This window comes from Mus musculus, chromosome 2 (assembly GCF_000001635.26).
Source record: "Mus musculus strain C57BL/6J chromosome 2, GRCm38.p6 C57BL/6J".
Lineage (NCBI taxonomy): Eukaryota > Metazoa > Chordata > Mammalia > Rodentia > Muridae > Mus > Mus musculus.
The window spans coordinates 15785822-15804498 of NC_000068.7; the positions used below are offsets into that span (position 1 = coordinate 15785822).

The 18677-nt window shown below is 38.4% G+C and overlaps 1 protein-coding gene across 1 annotated transcript in view; it reads left to right on the top strand.

Moving 5' to 3' along the window:
* The window catches only part of Malrd1 (MAM and LDL receptor class A domain containing 1), a 729079-nt gene that overhangs the window by 259343 nt on the left and 451059 nt on the right, over positions 1 to 18677 (top strand). The window contains exons 19-20 of the mRNA NM_001310455.1: positions 9215 to 9391; positions 11811 to 11973. Coding sequence (NP_001297384.1) covers positions 9215 to 9391; positions 11811 to 11973 — 340 coding nt within the window. The remainder of the gene's footprint in view (positions 1 to 9214; positions 9392 to 11810; positions 11974 to 18677) is intronic.

Below are 18677 nucleotides of genomic sequence, written 5' to 3' on the forward strand. Positions count from 1 at the left end.
ATTCATATCTTACCAGAGACAATACCTCTTTTTATTATAAACTCTTGCCTACTTTACATATCCTCTATGTTTTAGCTCCCAGTGTAAATAACCTAATTATTACTGATATTCGTAATCTCTATTAAAGCAGAACACATTTTCTTTGACTATTATCTCTTTTCATACATGGCCTGAATTCAATAGCCCTTTATTTCTGCCCTTTTCCCACTTCTGTACATTCCCTGGAGAAACAGTAGCAGCTGATTAGGATTACTGTGTTTCCAAAGAGAACTAGACTGTGTGCTCCTAGTTCCTCACTTACTCTTTTCCTTTCTTTCTTTCTTTTCCATTTATTTATTTGTTTATTTTACATCTTGATCACTGCTCCACCACTCCTGGTTGCCCCACTCCTTCCTCCCATTTCCCCCTGCCCCCTTCTCCTCTGAGAGGATGCCTCTCTATTGTTCCCCTCCCCCTGATGCATCAAGTCTAAGCAAGTTTAGGCACATCCTTTCCACAGTGGCCACACAAGGCAGCACAGGTAGGGAACAGATTCCACAGACAGGCAACAGCTTTAGGGACTGTCCCTGCTCCAGTTGTTGGGGGGAATCACATAGAGACTGAATTATACATCTGCTACATATATGCCAAAGACCTCGGTCCAGGCCATGTTTGCTATTTGTTTGGTGTTGGTCCCTGAGAGTCTCCAAGGGTCCAGATTAGTTGATTCTGTTGGTTTTCCTGTGAAGTTCCTACCCTTTTCAGGGCTCTCAGTCCTTCCCACAACTTTTACATAAGACTTCTGGAATTTCACCCAAGGTTTGGCTGTGGGTATCTCTGCATCTGTTTCAGTCAGCTGCTGGGTGGAGCCTCTCAGAGGACAGTTATGCTAGGCTCCTGTCTGCAAGCATAACAAAGGATCATAAATAATGTTGGAGATTGGTGCTTGTCTATGGGATGGGTTCAATTTGGAACAGTTATTGGTTAGCCATTCCCTTAGTTTTGGCTTCATCTTTGTCCCTGCTTTTCTTATAGACAGGAAAAATCTGGAGTCAAAAGATTTATGGGTAGGTTGGTATCCTTATCTATCCATGGGGGATCCTGCCTGGCTACAGGAGGTAGCTTCTTAATGTTTTATATCCATGTTGCTATGTATCTCAGCTAAGGTCACCAGAACTGACTCCTGAGTTTCCCCATCGCAGGTCTCTGAGACAGATGCTTTCCCTGCCCTAGCTGAAAATTGCCATTTATTATCCTGGCCTTCTAGCCTTCTCTTCTGTCTCTCCCCAAACCTGATCCTGATCTTCCCATTCCTCTCCTCATCCTCCCTTCTTCTCAGTTCCCTCCCTCCATCTGCTTCCTATGACTATTTTATTCTCCCTTCTAAGTTAGATTCAAGAATTCTCTCTTGTGCTATCCTTCTTGTTTAGCTTCTTTGTGTCTATGTGTATTGTGGGTATCCTGTACTTTATGTACTTATACATGAGTAAATACCATGCATGTCATTTTGGGTCTGTGTTACCTCACTCAGGATGATATATTCTAGTTCCATCAAATGCCTGAAAAATTCATGATGTCCTTGTTTTTATTAACTGAATAGTATTCTGTTGTATAAATAAACCATACTTCCAGTATCCATTCTTTAGTTGAGGGACTTCTGGGTTGTTTCCCTTTTCTTGCTATTACAAATAAAGCTGAAAAATAAGCTTGAACAAGTGTCCCTGTGGTATAATGGGGCATCTTTTGGGTATATGTCTAGGAGTGGTATAGATGGTACCTATTTGAGGTAGACTATTTTCAATTTTCTGAGAAACTGCCTGATTGATTTCCAGAGTAATTGTACAAGTTTGCTCTCCCACTACCAAAGGAGGAGTGTCCCCCTTTCTCAACATCTTTGGCAACATGTGCTGTCTCTTGAGGTTTTGAACTTAGCCATTCTAGTGAGTATAATATAGAAGGAATCTTGGGGTCATTTTGATTTGCATTTCCCCAGTGACATAGGACATTGAACATTCTTTAAGTCCTTCTCAGCCTTTTGATATTCCTATGTTGTGAATTCTTTGTTTGGCTCTGTAACCTATTTTTAAACTAGTTTATTTGGTTGTTGGTATCTAACTTCTTGAGTTCTTTGTATATATTAGACATTAGCCCTGTGTTGAAAGTAGGGTTGGTGTAGATCTTTTTCCAATCTGTAGGTTGCCGTTTTGTCCTATTGACTGTGTCATTTGCCTTACAAAAGTTTTCAGTTTCATGAGGTGCCATTTATCAATTGTTGATCTTAGAGCCTGAACTATTGCTGTTTTGTTCAGTAAATTATCTCCTGTGCCAATGAGTTCAAGACCATTTCCAACTTTTTCTTCCTTTAGATTAGTATATTTGGTTTTATTGGTTGATGTCTTTGATCTACTTAGACTTGAGTTTTTGTGCAGGGTGAGAAATATGGATTCATTTGCATCCTTCTACATGCAGGCATCTGATTAGATCAGCACCATTTGTTGAAGATGCTTTTTTTCCCCATTGTATGAATTTGTTTTCTTTGTCAAAAATAAAGTGTCCATAGGTGTGTGGGTTTATTTCTGGGTCTTCAGTTAGATTCCATTGATCACCCTGTCTGTTTCCATACCAATACTATGCACTTCTTACTAATATTGATCTGTAGTACAGCTCACAATCAGGGATAGTGATTTCTCCAGAAGTTCTTTTATTGTTCAGGATTGTTTTTTAGCTATAATGGGTTATTTACTTTTCCATACGAAGTTGAGAATTGCTCTTTCAATGTCTGTAAACATTGCATTGAATCTGTAGGTTGCCTTTGGTAAGACACCAGTTTTTAATATGGATCCATGAACATAGAAGATCCTTCTATCTTCTGATATTTTCTTCAATTTATTTCTTCAGGGACTTAAACTTCTTGTCATACAGTTTTTTCTTGTTTGATTATAATTACACCAATATATTTTATATTATTAATGGCTATTTTGAATGGGGTTGTTTCCATAATTTCTATCTCAGCCTGTTTATCATTTGTACAAAGAAGGGCTACTCATTTCTTTGAGATAATTTTATACTCACCTCCTTTACTAGAGGTGTTTATCTACTATAGAAGTTCTCTGGTATAATTTTTGGGTCACTTATGTGCAGTGTCATATCATCCATGTATGGCAATACTTTGAATTCTTCCTTTCCAGTTTTTATCCCCTTGATTTTCTTAAGTAGTCTTATTCCTCTGGATAGAACTTCAAGTACTATATTGTATAGATAGGAAGAGATAGGGCATCCTCGTCTTCTCCTGAATTTTTGTGAAATTGCTTCAAGTTTCTCTCCATTTAATTTGATATTGGCTAGTTGCTTGCTGTATAATGGTTTTTAATATTTAGGTATGTGCCTTAATATCCCTGATCTCTCCAAGACTTTTAACATGAAGGGTACTAAATTTTGTCAGAGGCTTGTTCAGAATCTAATGAGATGATCATGTTTTTTTTTTCTTTCAGTTTGTTTATATGATAAGAATACATTGATGAATGTTCATATATAGAGTCATCAAAGCTCATTGGGATGAAGCCTACTTAATCATTGTAAATAAAGATTTTGATGTGTTCTTGGTCATTTTCTCAGAATTTTACTGAGTATTTTTGAATTGATGTACATAAGAGAAATTGGTTTGAAATTCACTTTCTTTGTTGAGTCTTAATCTGGTTTATATATCAGGGTAACTATGGACTCATAGAATGAGTTTGGTAGAATTTCTTCTGTTTCTATTTTGTGGAATAGTTTGAGGAGTGCTTGTATTAACTTTTTGTGAAATTCTGTTGGAATTCTGCATTAATACTGACTGGCACTCTTTTGTTTTTATTTTTGTTTTTGACTAAGTGACAGCTTCTATTTCCTTATGAGTTACAGGACTGTTTAGATAGTTTATCTGATCTTGATTTACCTTTGTTTGGTAAGAGGTGTCTGCTTAGAAAACATCCTTTTTGTTCTTTTTTAGATTTTCCAATTATGTGGAGCATAGATAGGCTTTTGAAGTAAGACCTACTGATTTTTGTAAATTTCCACCATTTCTGTTGTTATGTTTCCCTCTTTATTTTTGATTTTTTAATTTGGATACTGTCTTGGTGCCTTTTAGTTAGTTTGGCTAAGGGTTTGTCTGCCTTCTTGATTTTTTTCAAAGAAATAGCTCTTGGTTTTATTGATTCTTTGTATCATTCGCTTTGCTTCTATTTGGTTGAATTCAGCCTTGATTTTGACTATTCCCTTGCTATGGGCTCCTCTTGGGTGTGTATGCTTCTTTCTGGTCTAGAGGTTTCAGATGTGCTATTTGGTTGATCATATGTGATCTCTACAATTTCTTCATGACGGCACTTAGTGCTATGAACCAACTCTTACCACTGCTTTCATTGTGTCTTATATATTTGTATATGTTATGCTTTCATTTTCATTGACTTCTAGAAAGTCTTTAATTTCTTTTCTAATCAAGTTATCATTGCGTAGATGGTTGTTCAGTTTCCATGAGTATTTAAACTTTCTGTTGTGTCTGTTGTTGCTTAAGTTGTTTTGTGTACTGTAGTTGTTTAATCCATGGTGATCTCATAGGATGCAAGAGATAATTTCAATCTTCTTGTATCTGTTGAGGCTTACTTTGTGTCTGATTATATGGTCAGTTTTGAAGAAAGTTTCCTGAGGTGCTGAGAGAAAGGTATATTCTTTTGATGTAGGGCAAAACGTTCTGTAGATATCTGTTAGGTCCACTTGGCTCGTAACTTCTGTAAGTTTCACTTTGTTTCTATTTAGTTTCTGTCTCAATGATCTGTCCATTGGTCAGACTGGGGTATCAAAGTTCTCCACTATTATTGTGTGAGTGGTATGTAATTTAAGTTTTAGTAATGTTTCTTTTATGAATGTAGGTGTCTTTGCATTTGGGGTGTAGATGTTCAGAATTAAGACATGGTGTTGGTGAGTTTCTTCTTTTATGAGTATAACGTGTCTTTTGCTATCTCTTTTGATTGTTTCTCATTGAAAGTCAATATTATTCAATACTATAATGGCTACTCCAACTTCTTTCTTGAGTCCATTTGCTTGAAAAACCTTTTTGTAGCCCTTAACTTTGAGGTAGTATCTATCTTTGATGCTGAAATTATTTCTTATATCCACCAGAGTGTTGGATCCTGTTTATATATCCAGTCTGTTAGCCTGTGTCTTTTTATTGGTGAACTGTGTCCATTAATGTTGAGAGATATTAATGACCATTGATTGCTATTTCCTGTTATTTTAATATTGATAGTGGTTCTCTCTCTCTCTCTCTCTCTCTCTCTCTCTCTCTCTCTCTCTCTCTGTGTGTGTGTGTGTGTGTGTGTGTGTGTGTGTGTGTGTGTGTGTTTCTCTTTGGATGTTCCTGATATAGAATTATCTATTTCTTGTGTTCTGGAATATAGTTACCCTCCTTGTGGTAGAGTTTTCCTCCTTATATCCTCTGTAGAGCTGGATTGGAAGAAAGATATTGTTTAAATTTGGTTCTGTCATGGAATATTGCATTTTCTCCATCTATGGTGGCTGAAAAGTTTCTGGGTGTAGCTGTCTGGGCTGACTACTGTGGTCCCTTGGATTGGCAAGACATCTGTCCATGACCTTCTGACTTTTAGCATCTCTCTTGTGAAGTCAGATATAATTCTGATAGGTCTGCCTTTTTCTTTTATGACTTTTAACATTCTTTGTTCCGTATATTTAGTGTGTTGATTATTATATAGTGGGATGATTTTCTTTTCTGGTCCAATCTATTTGGTATTCTGAAAGCTTTTTGTAAGTATATAGCCATTTCCTTCTTTAGGTTAGGGAAATTTTCTTCAATGATTTTTGTTGAAAATATTTCTGGACTTTTTAACTGGGAATCTTCTCCCTCCCTCTTCTATTCCAATTATTATTAGGTTTGGTCTTTTCATAGTGTCCCAAATTTCCTGGGCATTTTGTGTTAGATACTTTTTAGATTTATTATTTTCTATGACAGATGTATCAGTTTCTTTAATTGTATCTTCTTTGCTTGAGTTCTCTCTTTCATCTTATGTAACATGTTGATGATGCTTGAGTCTGTAGTTCCTGTTCTCTTTTCTAGGTTTCCTAGCTCCAGCATTGCCTTATTTTTGTGTTTTCTTTATTGCTCCTATTTCTTTTAGTCAATGAACAGTTTTATTTTCTCCAAGCATCATTTTCTCCAGTATTGAGTTCATGTCAAAAATTTAGGGGTTTTAATCTGTCTTCTTGCATATACTTCAATCCTACTTCTTAATTGTCTCAGAACTTCAGCCTTAAAATGAAGTACTGAATTAGGCAATCCTTAAATTTTCAAAAATACCCAAAATGCCAAGTCTCATTGATCCAAATTGTTTAATATAGATCAGGCTTTTGTTTCCTATTCCTCACCATGTTTTTGGTTTATTAATTTCCCATATGAGAGAAATGATTGGACTCCGAGTACCTCCATGTCAAAACTACTGCCAGTATATCCTCCAAAGTAATACTAAAAAGTCTTGAAATAGTAATCTCATATCTTATTATTTCTCCACAGCTCCTTGGATTTATCCAGACTTACAATTTTTCTCAAGTTACTTTCGTCAACTGGTATTTACTATTCTCAGCTTATATTTTTAATGGCTCAACAGTATACATCCTTATCATATATACTCATGCCATACTCTTATTATATTCAAGACAAAGCCAAATGAAACAGTCTAGTTTACCCCTCTCCCACCACTCGTTATCATTTCATTGCTTATAAAGACTTTCTATGCTTCACTTTTTGATCTGATAAACTCTAATTTTACCCTTACATTGCCCAAAAATATTGTTTTTTACTTCCTATAACTTACATGTGTTCTTCAAGCATACAGTGAAATATTTCACCTATTTATTTGTTGCTATATTCTGTTATGCATTCCTGCTTCCATTTATGTGTTCATCCATTCTCTCACTTGCCTGTTATTGTGAGCATGTCCACCACATTCCAGTTTGTGTATGCAGGTTAAATGGACAGGTGTGAAGAGAATCATTTTTCTATCATCAACTTACCTTGGAATTTGTGCAATGCATACTTGATATCTCTGCCCAGTAGTGGAAATTCTTTTGCACCTAAGTTTGGTCTGGTTGTGGGTTGCCCTGGTTCTGTTTGTATTTTGATGTTAATTCTGCTTCTCGACAGGAGCTGCCCTATAGGAGAAGTAGATCATGTACTCAGGCAATCTCACTGAAACTTCTCCCCATGCTGACTGTTCAAATAAAGGCTAGAGCTGATGATTGGGCAGTGAAAGAGAAAGGTGGGACCAGTGGACTCAGAGAGGGCTGAAGGGAGAGAGAGAGAGAGAGAGAGAGAGAGAGAGAGAGAGAGAGAGAGAGAGAAACAGAGGAAGAGGATGTGGGAAGAAGATGGAGCAGAACTACATAGCTTGGAAAAAATCGCATGTAGCAAGTGGTCTCATAGCTGGGGAATAAATTAGTTTAGTGATAGAGCTGCACAATCTAGGCATATAGCTTATAAATATAATAACTGGTTGAGTGTCTATTTTTTATCTGATGTTTTCTATTTTGTAAATTTATTTAACTTTTAATTTATTTACATTTCAAGTGTTATCCTCTTACCCACTTTCCCCTGTCCTAGAAACTCCCTATCCTTTTCCCACTCCTCCAGCTTCTATGAAGGTGTTCCTCTACCCACCCACCCAGGCCTGCCTTTGATTTCCCTATACTAGGACATTTATCAACCTTCATAGAACCAAGGACCTCTCCTCTCACTGATGCACGACAAGGCCATCCTCTACTACATATGAAGCTGGAGCAATATGTACTCCTTGGTTGGTGGCTTGGTTGCTGTTTGGTTGATATTGTTGTTTTTCCTATGGGGTTGCAAACTCTTTCAACTCATTCCATTCTTTCTCTAACTCCTATATTGAAGACCCCTTGCTCAATCTAATGGTTGGCTGTGAGCATCTGACTCTGTATTTGTAAGGCTCTGGCAGAGCCTCTCAGGAGACAGCTATATAAAGCTCCTGTCACCATGCACTTCTTGGCATCCACAATAGTGTCTGGGTTTGGTAACTCTATATGGGATGAATACCCAGGTGAGACAGTCTCTGGATGACCTTTCTTTCAGTCTCTGGTCTGCCCTTTGTCTCCATATCTGCGCCTGTGAGTATTTTGTTCCTCTTTCTAAGAAGGACCCACTGATCCACACTTTGGCCGTTTTTCTTCTTGAGCTTCATGTGGTTTGTGAATTGTGTCTTGAGAATTTGGTGCTTTCGGGCTAATATCCACTTATCAATTAGTCATACCATGTGTGTTCTTTTGTGATTGGGTTACCTCACTCAGGATGATATTTTCAAGGTCTATCTATTTGCCCAAGTATTTCATGAATTCATCATTTTTAATAGCTGAGTAGTACTCTATTGTGTACTACTTTTCTGTATCCATTCCTCTATTGAAGAATATCTGGGTTCTTTCCAGCTTCTGTCTAGTATAAATAAGGCTGCTATGAGCATAGTGGAATATGTGTTCTTGTTATATGTTAGAGAATCTTTTGGGTATTGGAGTAAGAAATTACCAAAACAGACTTTGCTTTATTTGCCATCGAATGATGTAGAGTTGTCACTAGAATGTTTTATGAATTAACTTAATACAAAATTAATAAACTTCTATAAATATGTTTTAGTTTTGATAAGTTAAGAAGATATAAACTTGTTTAAATTTTTTTAGGAAAAAAACCTTAAAGTTGGAATCTGTCATGCAAGCTTGATCCAACAAAAGTAACAAAGATTAGGTTTATGAGACCTGGGAAAGAATGAAATTGTGTGTAGTTTTTTTGTTTGTTTGTCTGCTTTGTTTCATGTATTATATTTGAAGGTCCACTAAGACCTTGAATCTGGCTTCAGATGCTAGCAATAAGATGTGTTGGCTCCTACTTCTTTTCCAAGCCATTTCCTTTTCTTTGAATTTGAATCACTTTTCCTTTTAAGCCATTGCCATGTATCAATTATTTTGCCTAACTTTGGGACTAAAAAAATATTCCAGCTTTCTGCCTTTCCTAAGACAGAGTTGTTTTAAATGTCTAAATGAATTTAACAAAGTAATAAACACTACCAAATATCTCTCTTAAGAGTGAATGCATAGCATAATTACAAATGTCAATTTTGGAAAACACTTAAGATAACTACAGGGCATGCCACATGATGTCTCTGTATTATTTCTCCCCAAGATAATTTGCCAATGGACATTCCAAGTCCACCAGAAACTTCAGTTCCAGTGACCTTGCCTCCAAACAACTGCACCGATGATCAATTTGTCTGCAGGTCTAATGGTCACTGTGTTGGAAACATTCAGAAATGTGACTTCAGATATGACTGCATTGACAAATCGGATGAGTCATCTTGTGGTATGTGGATTCCTAAGTTTTGCATAAATTAGGTATTAAACTACTGTTTTTATGAACTGTAGCACATTTGCCTTCATTCCCACCTTAGGCACTCATATATTATCAAGTGAGACATATTTAGGAATGAAACACCCTGATATACTTAGATTAACTATTTCAATTTTTATCCAATGCAAATGTACACAAAATAAAGATTATTGTAGCAAACATCTTGAATTCATAAGAAGAGTAACTTTAAGACATGAGATGTGTTTCCATGTCTTGGTGAAATATGACTGTCATTTACAGCTACCTGCCAATTCATATCTCTTCTTAAATGGATCAGTTGCAAATTACTCATTTATAATTGAACTTTCCAGTCAAAGATGATGATGGAAGAAGCAAAATTAACACATGCCTGGGAAGTGAAACACAAGTTAGACAGAGAAAATGCTTTGTGTTATATTTCCCTTTTATGATTGTATGTGAACTTATCATTCTTGTGCACATCCGACTCGCCAGCAAGAACAATGCTGCAACAGGATCCTTCTGCACACGTTTATTGGGAGAGCTTGATTGCAGAGGCAAAGAGACCCCAAGCCCAGAACTGGTGCTGCTGATATAGGCCTAGGAGAGGCGTGTCTCACACCCGGATTGGTTATGCAGTATACCTCGTTTGCATGTTCCTCATCTGATTGGTTACTCTCTCTCAGTACCTCACAGAACCCCATTAACATACCTCATTTGCATGTCTCACATCTGATTGGTTATACTCTCAGAACCTCATTATCATGCCTCATTTGCATGTCTCACATCTGATTGGTTATACTCTTAGAACCTCATTATCATGCCCGGGCCAGGCTGTGTCTTGGCAAAAAACTTTACTGAATATGTACACATTGGTTGTTTGCCCAAACTTATGCATGGTGGCCAGCGGTAGCCAGCGCCACGTTGCAACGGCACATGTTAAAGGTTCATAATGTTAAAGGTTACAAACATACCAACGACAAAGCATAATGAAGCCCTCATCTGTCCTCATTAGTGTGTTAAGAAGTTCTATGGTTTAAGATCTCCAATAAGAGTCAAAATTTTTCCTGTAACTCAGGAAAAAAGTAATTCTTAGTGTGCAACTATACTACAAATATAGAATAAACCAAAATACATTCGAAGCTACTGAACTCCATAGTGCACAGGTCATATAAGGGAACAATTCTTATCACTTTCAATAATGTAAAGAACAGAAATTGAGTCCAAAATATTGTCACAAGATAATTAAAGATAACGTATGTTATTATCAGCATTTAGCATCCAAATGCAATGACTCACTGCAGTTTTAAAAAGATTGTTTTGCAATGGCATGTTTCCTCATCAGATCTTGTAGTAACATATGTATTTAAGATTTTCATCTGTGTCATTCCACAATTGTTACTATACTCAGAAACTGGGTCAACATCAGGTTTTCTACAGCATGCATGAGAATTTATTGAATTGATTTATTTTTATTACTTAAGCAATAATGATTTTAAATAGATGGATGCATATACACATTCATCAAGAGGAGGAAGAGTAAAAAAAGGAAGAAATTATTTAGAAAGCATTTTCACATGAAAGTCAATGGAGTTCTAATTTTTATATTAGAATAAAATCATTAAATAATCTTAAAATAATTCAAGGTATTAAGACCAATATAAATGTTATTGGATGTCATATTGCTTTGAAGGCAAATGCTTTCATTGACATCTTTAAGGAACGAGCCAAAGTTAAGTGGTATATTACCTTGGACAAGGAAAAGCCAATAGTTCATAAAGGCAACAGAAGTGCTGAGTAGGAAGATATGGGAGATAGATGCTCTAGGAGCTAATTAACTCTCACCTCCTAGAGAGAGGACACTGTTAATGTATGCATTTATTCACATATTTTACTTTCTGTGGGGATTCAAAAAAATGAGCCTCAATTTTTCAATATTTTCTTGTGATCATATAAAACATTTGCCTAAATATTTTATCAGTGTTTAAAAGTTATTTATGAGAGCTAGGGAGATGGTGCACTTAGTACAGTGCTGGCTAAATAAGCATGAAGACCTGTGCTTGATGCCCAGAACCTACATAAAAGCCAGGTGTGACAGCTTAGTCCCATAAGCCCAGGGATCCAGAGATGGGAAGCTTACGACTCACTGAGCCATGCTAGCCAGCTGTCCTCATCTGATTAATAAATAGCAGGACAAATGCAAGATTCTGCTTCCAAAAAATTGTGAGAAACAACACACAAGGGTGATTTGTAGGATGCACCCACAGGGACACACACACACTCACACACAAACACACACATGTTTTGTAGTATAACTTTTTGAACCAAATATATGAAAATTCTGCAAAGTATAAACTTTCCCTTCTTGTTCATTGTTATTAGCTCATCTTGTCTTTGTTCTGTTTTATTCCAGTACTGGAGGTTTGTACATTTGAAGAGAGAAAACTATGTAAATGGTACCAACCAATCCCAGCAAATTCACTCCATGATTCAAATACATTCAGGTGGGGACTCGGTAATGGGATCAGTATTCATCATGGGGAAGAAAACCACAGACCATCAGTAGATCACACAAAGTAAGTGACTATATATTTTCAAAGTCTTTCTTAGGAGACATTTCCCTGACCCACCGTATCCTAGGTCAATGTTATTGTAGAGATTAATGTAGTGCCTAAGAGCAGGATAGTTGAATGTATTATTTTAAACTGTACCAGGAAAAAATGACTTTAAAAGCAAAAATGGGGCTGCCAATATGCCTCTTTAGGTAAAAGCACTTGCTGATAAAAATGATGGGCCTAAGTTCAGTCTTCAGAATCACATAGTATAAAGAATGACACAGTTCCTACAAGTTCTCCTTCAAATTGTAAATGTTATCATTTATATACATGTAGCAGTGAATTAATTTGGCAGCTACATTTATTTACCTTATGCTAGTCCCCAATAACTACAAAGAGAAAACAAGATTTATTTAAAATTGCACCTCAGTTTCTGAGCAGTTAAATGATGTTCCTTAAATTTCTATGCTAATCTGGCTACTGTCCAGCCCCATTTCATGGTACTTGCAAATTATTATTGATCTGGCTTTCCAGAAACCATCTTCCTGGCTCCAATTCTTCCAAACTGCCTGCTGATCTGAATCTTCCTTTCTCCCTCTTTCATTCCTTTGACTGGCAGACATGCCACCATATTCTCTGTGCTGTTCAGACAGTGGGTGATCAGCATTTATTGACGATAAAAGAACTTTGTCTCTGTAACTACTTCCATGGGTATTTTCTTCCGCATTCTAAGAAAGAGTGAAGGATCACACTTTGGACTTCCTTCTTTAGTTTCATGGGTTTTGCAAATTGTATCTTGGATATTCTATGTTTCTGGGCTAATTTCCACTTATCAGTGATTGCATACCATATGTGTTCTTTTCTGATTGGGTTACCTCTCTCAGAATGACATCCTCCAGATGCATCCATTTGACTAAGAATTTCATGAATTCATTGTTTTTAATTGCTGAATAGTAAGTACTCCATTGTGTAAATGTACCACATTTTCTGTATCCATTCCTCTGTTGAGGGACATCTGGGATCTTTCCAGCTTCTGGCTATTATAAATAAGTCTTCTATGCTTCTATGTGGAGCATGTGTCCTTATTACAAGTTAGAACATCTTCTGGGTATATGCCCAGGAGAGGTATTGCTGGATCTTCTGGTACTACTATGTCCAGTTTTCCGAGGAAACGCCAGACTGATTTCCAGAGTGGTTGTACAAGCTTGCAATCCCACCAACAATGGAGGAGTGTTCCTGTTTCTCCACATCCTCGCCAGCATCTGCTGTCACCTGAATTTTTTATCTTAGCCATTCTGACTGGTGTGAGGTGGAATCACAGGATTGTTTTGATTTGCATTTCCCTGATGATTGAAGATGTTGAATATTTTTTCAGGTGTTTTACAGCCATTTGGTATTCCTCAGTTGAGAATTCTTTGTTTAGCTCTGTACTCCACTTTTAATGAGATTATTTGATTTTCTGGAGTCCAGTTACTTAAGTTCTTTGTATATATTGCATATTAATCCCCTATAGGATTTATGATTGGTAAAGATTCTTTCCCAATCTGTTGGTGGCCTTTTTGTCTTATTGACAGTGTCTTTTGCCTTATAGAAGCTTTGCAATTTTATGAAGTCCCATTTGTCAATTCTTGATCTTACAGTACTAGCCATTGCTGTTCTGTTCAGGAATTTCTTTCTTGTGCCCATATCTTCGAGGCTTTTCCCCACTACTCCTCTATAAGTTTCAGTGTCTCTGGTTTTATGTGGAGTTTCTTTTTTTTTTTTTATTTTGTTTTTTTTTCTTTCCATTTTTTATTAGGTATTTAGCTCATTTACATTTCCAATGCTATACCAAAAGTCCCCCATACCCACCCACCCCCACTCCCCTACCCGCCCACTCCCCCTTTTTGGCCCTGGCATTCCCCTGTTCTGGGGCATATAAAGTTTGCGTGTCCAATGGGCCTCTCTTTCCAGTGATGGCCGACTAGGCCATCTTTTGATACATATGCAGCTAGAGTCAAGAGCTCCGGGGTACTGGTTAGTTCATAATGTTGATCCACCTATAGGGTTGCAGATCCCTTTAGCTCCTTGGGTACTTTCTCTAGCTCCTCCATTGGGAGCCCTGTGATCCATCCACTAGCTGATTGTGAGCATCCACTTCTGTGTTTGCCAGGCCCCGGCATAGTCTCACAAGAGACAGCTACATCTGGGTCCTTTCGATAAAATCTTGCTAGTGTATGCAATGGTGTCAGCGTTTCGATGCTGATTATGGGGTGGATCCCTGGATATGGCAGTCTCTACATGGTCCATCCTTTCATCTCAGCTCCAAACTTTGTCTCTGTAACTCCTTCCATGGGTGTTTTGTTCCCACTTCTAAGGAGGGGCATAGTGTCCACACTTCAGTCTTCATTTTTCTTGAGTTTCCTGTGTTTAGGAAATTGTATCTTATATCTTGGGTATCCTAGGTTTTGGGCTAATATCCACTTATCAGTGAGTACATATTGTGTGAGTTCCTTTGTGAATGTGTTACCTCACTCAGGATGATGCCCTCCAGGTCCATCCATTTGGCTAGGAATTTCATAAATTCATTCTTTTTAATAGCTGAGTAGTACTCCATTGTGTAGATGTACCACATTTTCTGTATCCATTCCTCTGTTGAGGGGCATCTGGGTTCTTTCCAGCTTCTGGCTATTATAAATAAGGCTGCTATGAACATAGTGGAGCATGTGTCCTTCTTACCAGTTGGGGCATCTTCTGGATATATGCCCAGGAGAGGTATTGCTGGATCCTCCGGTAGTACTATGTCCAATTTTCTGAGGAACCGCCAGACGGATTTCCAGAGTGGTTGTACAAGCCTGCAATCCCACCAACAATGGAGGAGTGTTTTTCTTTCTTATGTGGAGTTTCTTAATCCACTTAGACTTGAGCTTTGTACAGGAGATAGGAATGGATCAATTTGAATTCTTCTACATGCTATCTGCCAGTTGAGCCAGGACCATTTGTTGAAAATACTCTCTTTTATTTATTAGATATTTTCTTCATTTACATTTCAAATGTTATCCTCTTTCCTATTTTTCCTCTGAAAACCCCCTACCCCCTACCCCTTCCCCCTGCTCCCCAACCTACCCACCTCCATTCCAGGTCCTGGCATTCCCCTATACTGAGGCTTAGAACCTTTACCTGACCAAGAGCCTTTCCTCCCATTGATGACCGACTAGGCTGTTCTCTGCTGCATATATAGCTAGAGCCACAAATTCCACCTTTGATTGGTGGTATAGTTGCAGATGCTGGCGAGGATGTGGAGAAAGAGGAACACTCCTCCATTGTTGGTGGGATTGCAGGCTTGTACAACCACTCTGGAAATCAGTCTGGCGGTTCCTCAGAAAATTGGACATAGTACTACCGGAGGATCCAGCAATACCTCTCCTGGGCATATATCCAGAAGAAGCCCCAACTGGTAAGAAGGACACATGCTCCACTATGTTCATAGCAGCCTTATTTATAATAGCCAGAAACTGGAAAGAACCCAGATGCCCCTCAACAGAGGAATGGATACAGAAAATGTGGTACATCTACACAATGGAGTACTACTCAGCTATTAAAAAGAATGAATTTATGAAATTCCTAGCCAAATGGATGGACCTGGAGAGCATCATCCTGAGTGAGGTAACACAATCACAAAGGAACTCACACAATATGTACTCACTGATAAGTGGATACTAGCCCAAAACCTAGGATACCCACGATATAAGATACAATTTCCTAAACACATGAAACTCAAGAAAAATGAAGACTGAAGTGTGGACACTATGCCCCTCTTAGAAGTGGGAACAAAACACCCATGGAAGGAGTTACAGAAACAAAGTATGGAGCTGAGATGAAAGGATGGACCATGTAGAGACTGCCATATCCAGGGATCCACCCCATAATCAGCTTCCAAATGCTGACACCATTGCATACACTAGCAAGATTTTACTGAAAGGACCCAGATGTAGCTGTCTCTTGTGAGACTATGCCGGGGCCTAGCAAACACAGAAGTGGATGCTCACAGTCAGCTAATGGATGGATCACAGGGCTCCCAATGGAGGAGCTAGAGAAAGTACCCAAGGAGCTAAAGGGATCTTCAACCCTATAGGTGGAACAACATTATGAACTAACCAGTACCCCTGAGCTCTTGACTCTAGCTGCATATGTATCAAAAGATGGCCTAGTCGGCCATCACTGGAAAGAGAGGCCCATTGGACACGCAGACTTTGTGTGCCCCGGTACAGGGGAACGCCAGGGCCAAAGGGGGGGAGTGGGAGGGTAGGAGAGTGGGGGTGGGTGGGTAAGGGGGACTTTTGGTATAGCATTGGAAATGTAAATGAGCTAAATACCTAATAAAAAAAATAAAATAAACAGCTTCGGTGAAGTAGCTGGATATAAAATAAACTCAAACAAGTCAATGGCCTTTCTCTATACAAAGAATAAACAGGCTGAGAAAGAAATTAGGGAAACAACACCCTTCTCAATAGTCACAAATAATATAAAATATCTTGGCGTGACTCTAACTAAGGAAGTGAAAGATCTGTATGATAAAAACTTCAAATCTCTGAAGAAAAAAATTAAGGAAGATCTCAGAAGATGGAAAGATCTCCCATGCTCATTTATTGGCAGGATCAACATTGTAAAAATGGCTATCTTGCCAAAAGCAATCTACAGATTCAATGCAATCCCCATCAAAATTCCAACTCAATTCTTCAACGAATTGGAAGGAGCAATTTGCAAATTTGTCTGGAATAACAAAAAACCTAGGATAGCAAAAAGTCTTCTCAAGGATAAAAGAACTTCTGGTGGAATCACCATGCCAGACCTAAAGCTTTACTACAGAGCAATTGTGATAAAAACTGCATGGTACTGGTATAGAGACAGACAAGTAGACCAATGGAATAGAATTGAAGACCCAGAAATGAACCCACACACCTATGGTCACTTGATCTTTTACAAGGGAGCTAAAACCATCCAGTGGAAGAAAGACAGCTTTTTCAACAATTGGTGCTTGCACAACTGGTTGTTATCGTGTAGAAGAATGCGAATCGATCCATACTTATCTCCTTGTACTAAGGTCAAATCTAAGTGGATCAAGGAACTTCACATAAAACCAGAGACACTGAAACTTATAGAGGAGAAAGTGGGGAAAAGCCTTGAAGATATGGGCACAGGGGAAAAATTCCTGAACAGAACAGCAATGGCTTGTGCTGTAAGATCGAGAATTGACAAATGGGACCTAATGAAACTCCAAAGTTTCTGCAAGGCAAAAGACACCGTCAATAAGACAAAAAGACCACCAACAGATTGGGAAAGGATCTTTACCTATCCTAAATAAGATAGGGGACTAATATCCAACATATATAAAGAACTCAAGAAGGTGGACTTCAGAAAATCAAATAACCCCATTAAAAAATAGGGCTCAGAACTGAACAAAGAATTCTCACCTGAGGAATACCGAATGGCAGAGAAGCACCTGAAAAAATGTTCAACATCCTTAATCATCAGGGAAATGCAAATCAAAACAACCCTGAGATTCCACCTCACACCAGTCAGAATGGCTAAGATCAAAAATTCAGGTGACAGCAGATGCTGGCGTGGATGTGGAGAAAGAGGAACACTCCTCCATTGTTGGTGGGAGTGCAGGCTTGTACAACCACTCTGGAAATCAGTCTGGCGGTTCCTCAGAAAACTGGACATAGTACTACCAGAGGATCCAGCAATACCTCTCCTGGGCATATATCCAGAAGATGCCCCAACTGGTAAGAAGGACACATGCTCCACTATGTTCATAGCAGCCTTATTTATAATAGCCAGAAGCTGGAAAGAACCTAGATGCCCCTCAACAGAGGAATGGATACAGAAAATGTGGTACATCTACACAATGGAGTACTACTCAGCTATTAAAAAGAATGAATTTATGAAATTCCTAGCCAAATGGATGGACCTGGAGGGCATCATCCTGAGTGAGGTAACACATTCACAAAGAAACTCACACAATATGTACTCACTGATAAGTGGATATTAGCCCCAAACCTAGGATACCCAAGATATAAGATATAATTTGCTAAACACATGAAACTCAAGAAGAATGAAGACTGAAGTGTGGACACTATGCCCCTCCTTAGATTTGGGAACAAAACACCCATGGAAGGAGTTACAGAGACAAAGTTTGGAGCTGAGATGAAAGGATGGACCATGTAGAGACTGCCATATCCAGGGATCCACCCCATAATCAGCATCCAAACGCTGACACCATTGCATACACTAGCAAGATTTTATTGAAAGGACCCAGATGTAGCTGTCTCTTGTGAGACTATGCCGGGGCCTAGCAAACACAGATGTGGATGCTCACAGTCAGCTAATGGATGGATCATAGGGCTCCCAATGGAGGAGCTAGAGAAAGTAGCCAAGGAGCTAAAGGGATCTGCAACCCTATAGGTGGAACAACATTATGAACTAACCAGTACCTCGGAGCTCTTGACTCTAGCTGCATATATATCAAAAGATGGCCTAGTCGGCCATCACTGGAAAGAGAGGCCCATTGGACTTGCAAACTTTATATGCCCCAGTATAGGGGAACACCAGGGCCAAAAAGGGGGAGTGGGTGGGCAGGGGAGTGGGGGTGGGTGGATATGGGGGACTTTTGGTATAGCATTGGAAATGTAAATGAGTTAAATACCTAATAAAAAATGGAAAAAAAAAAGAAAAAAAAAAGA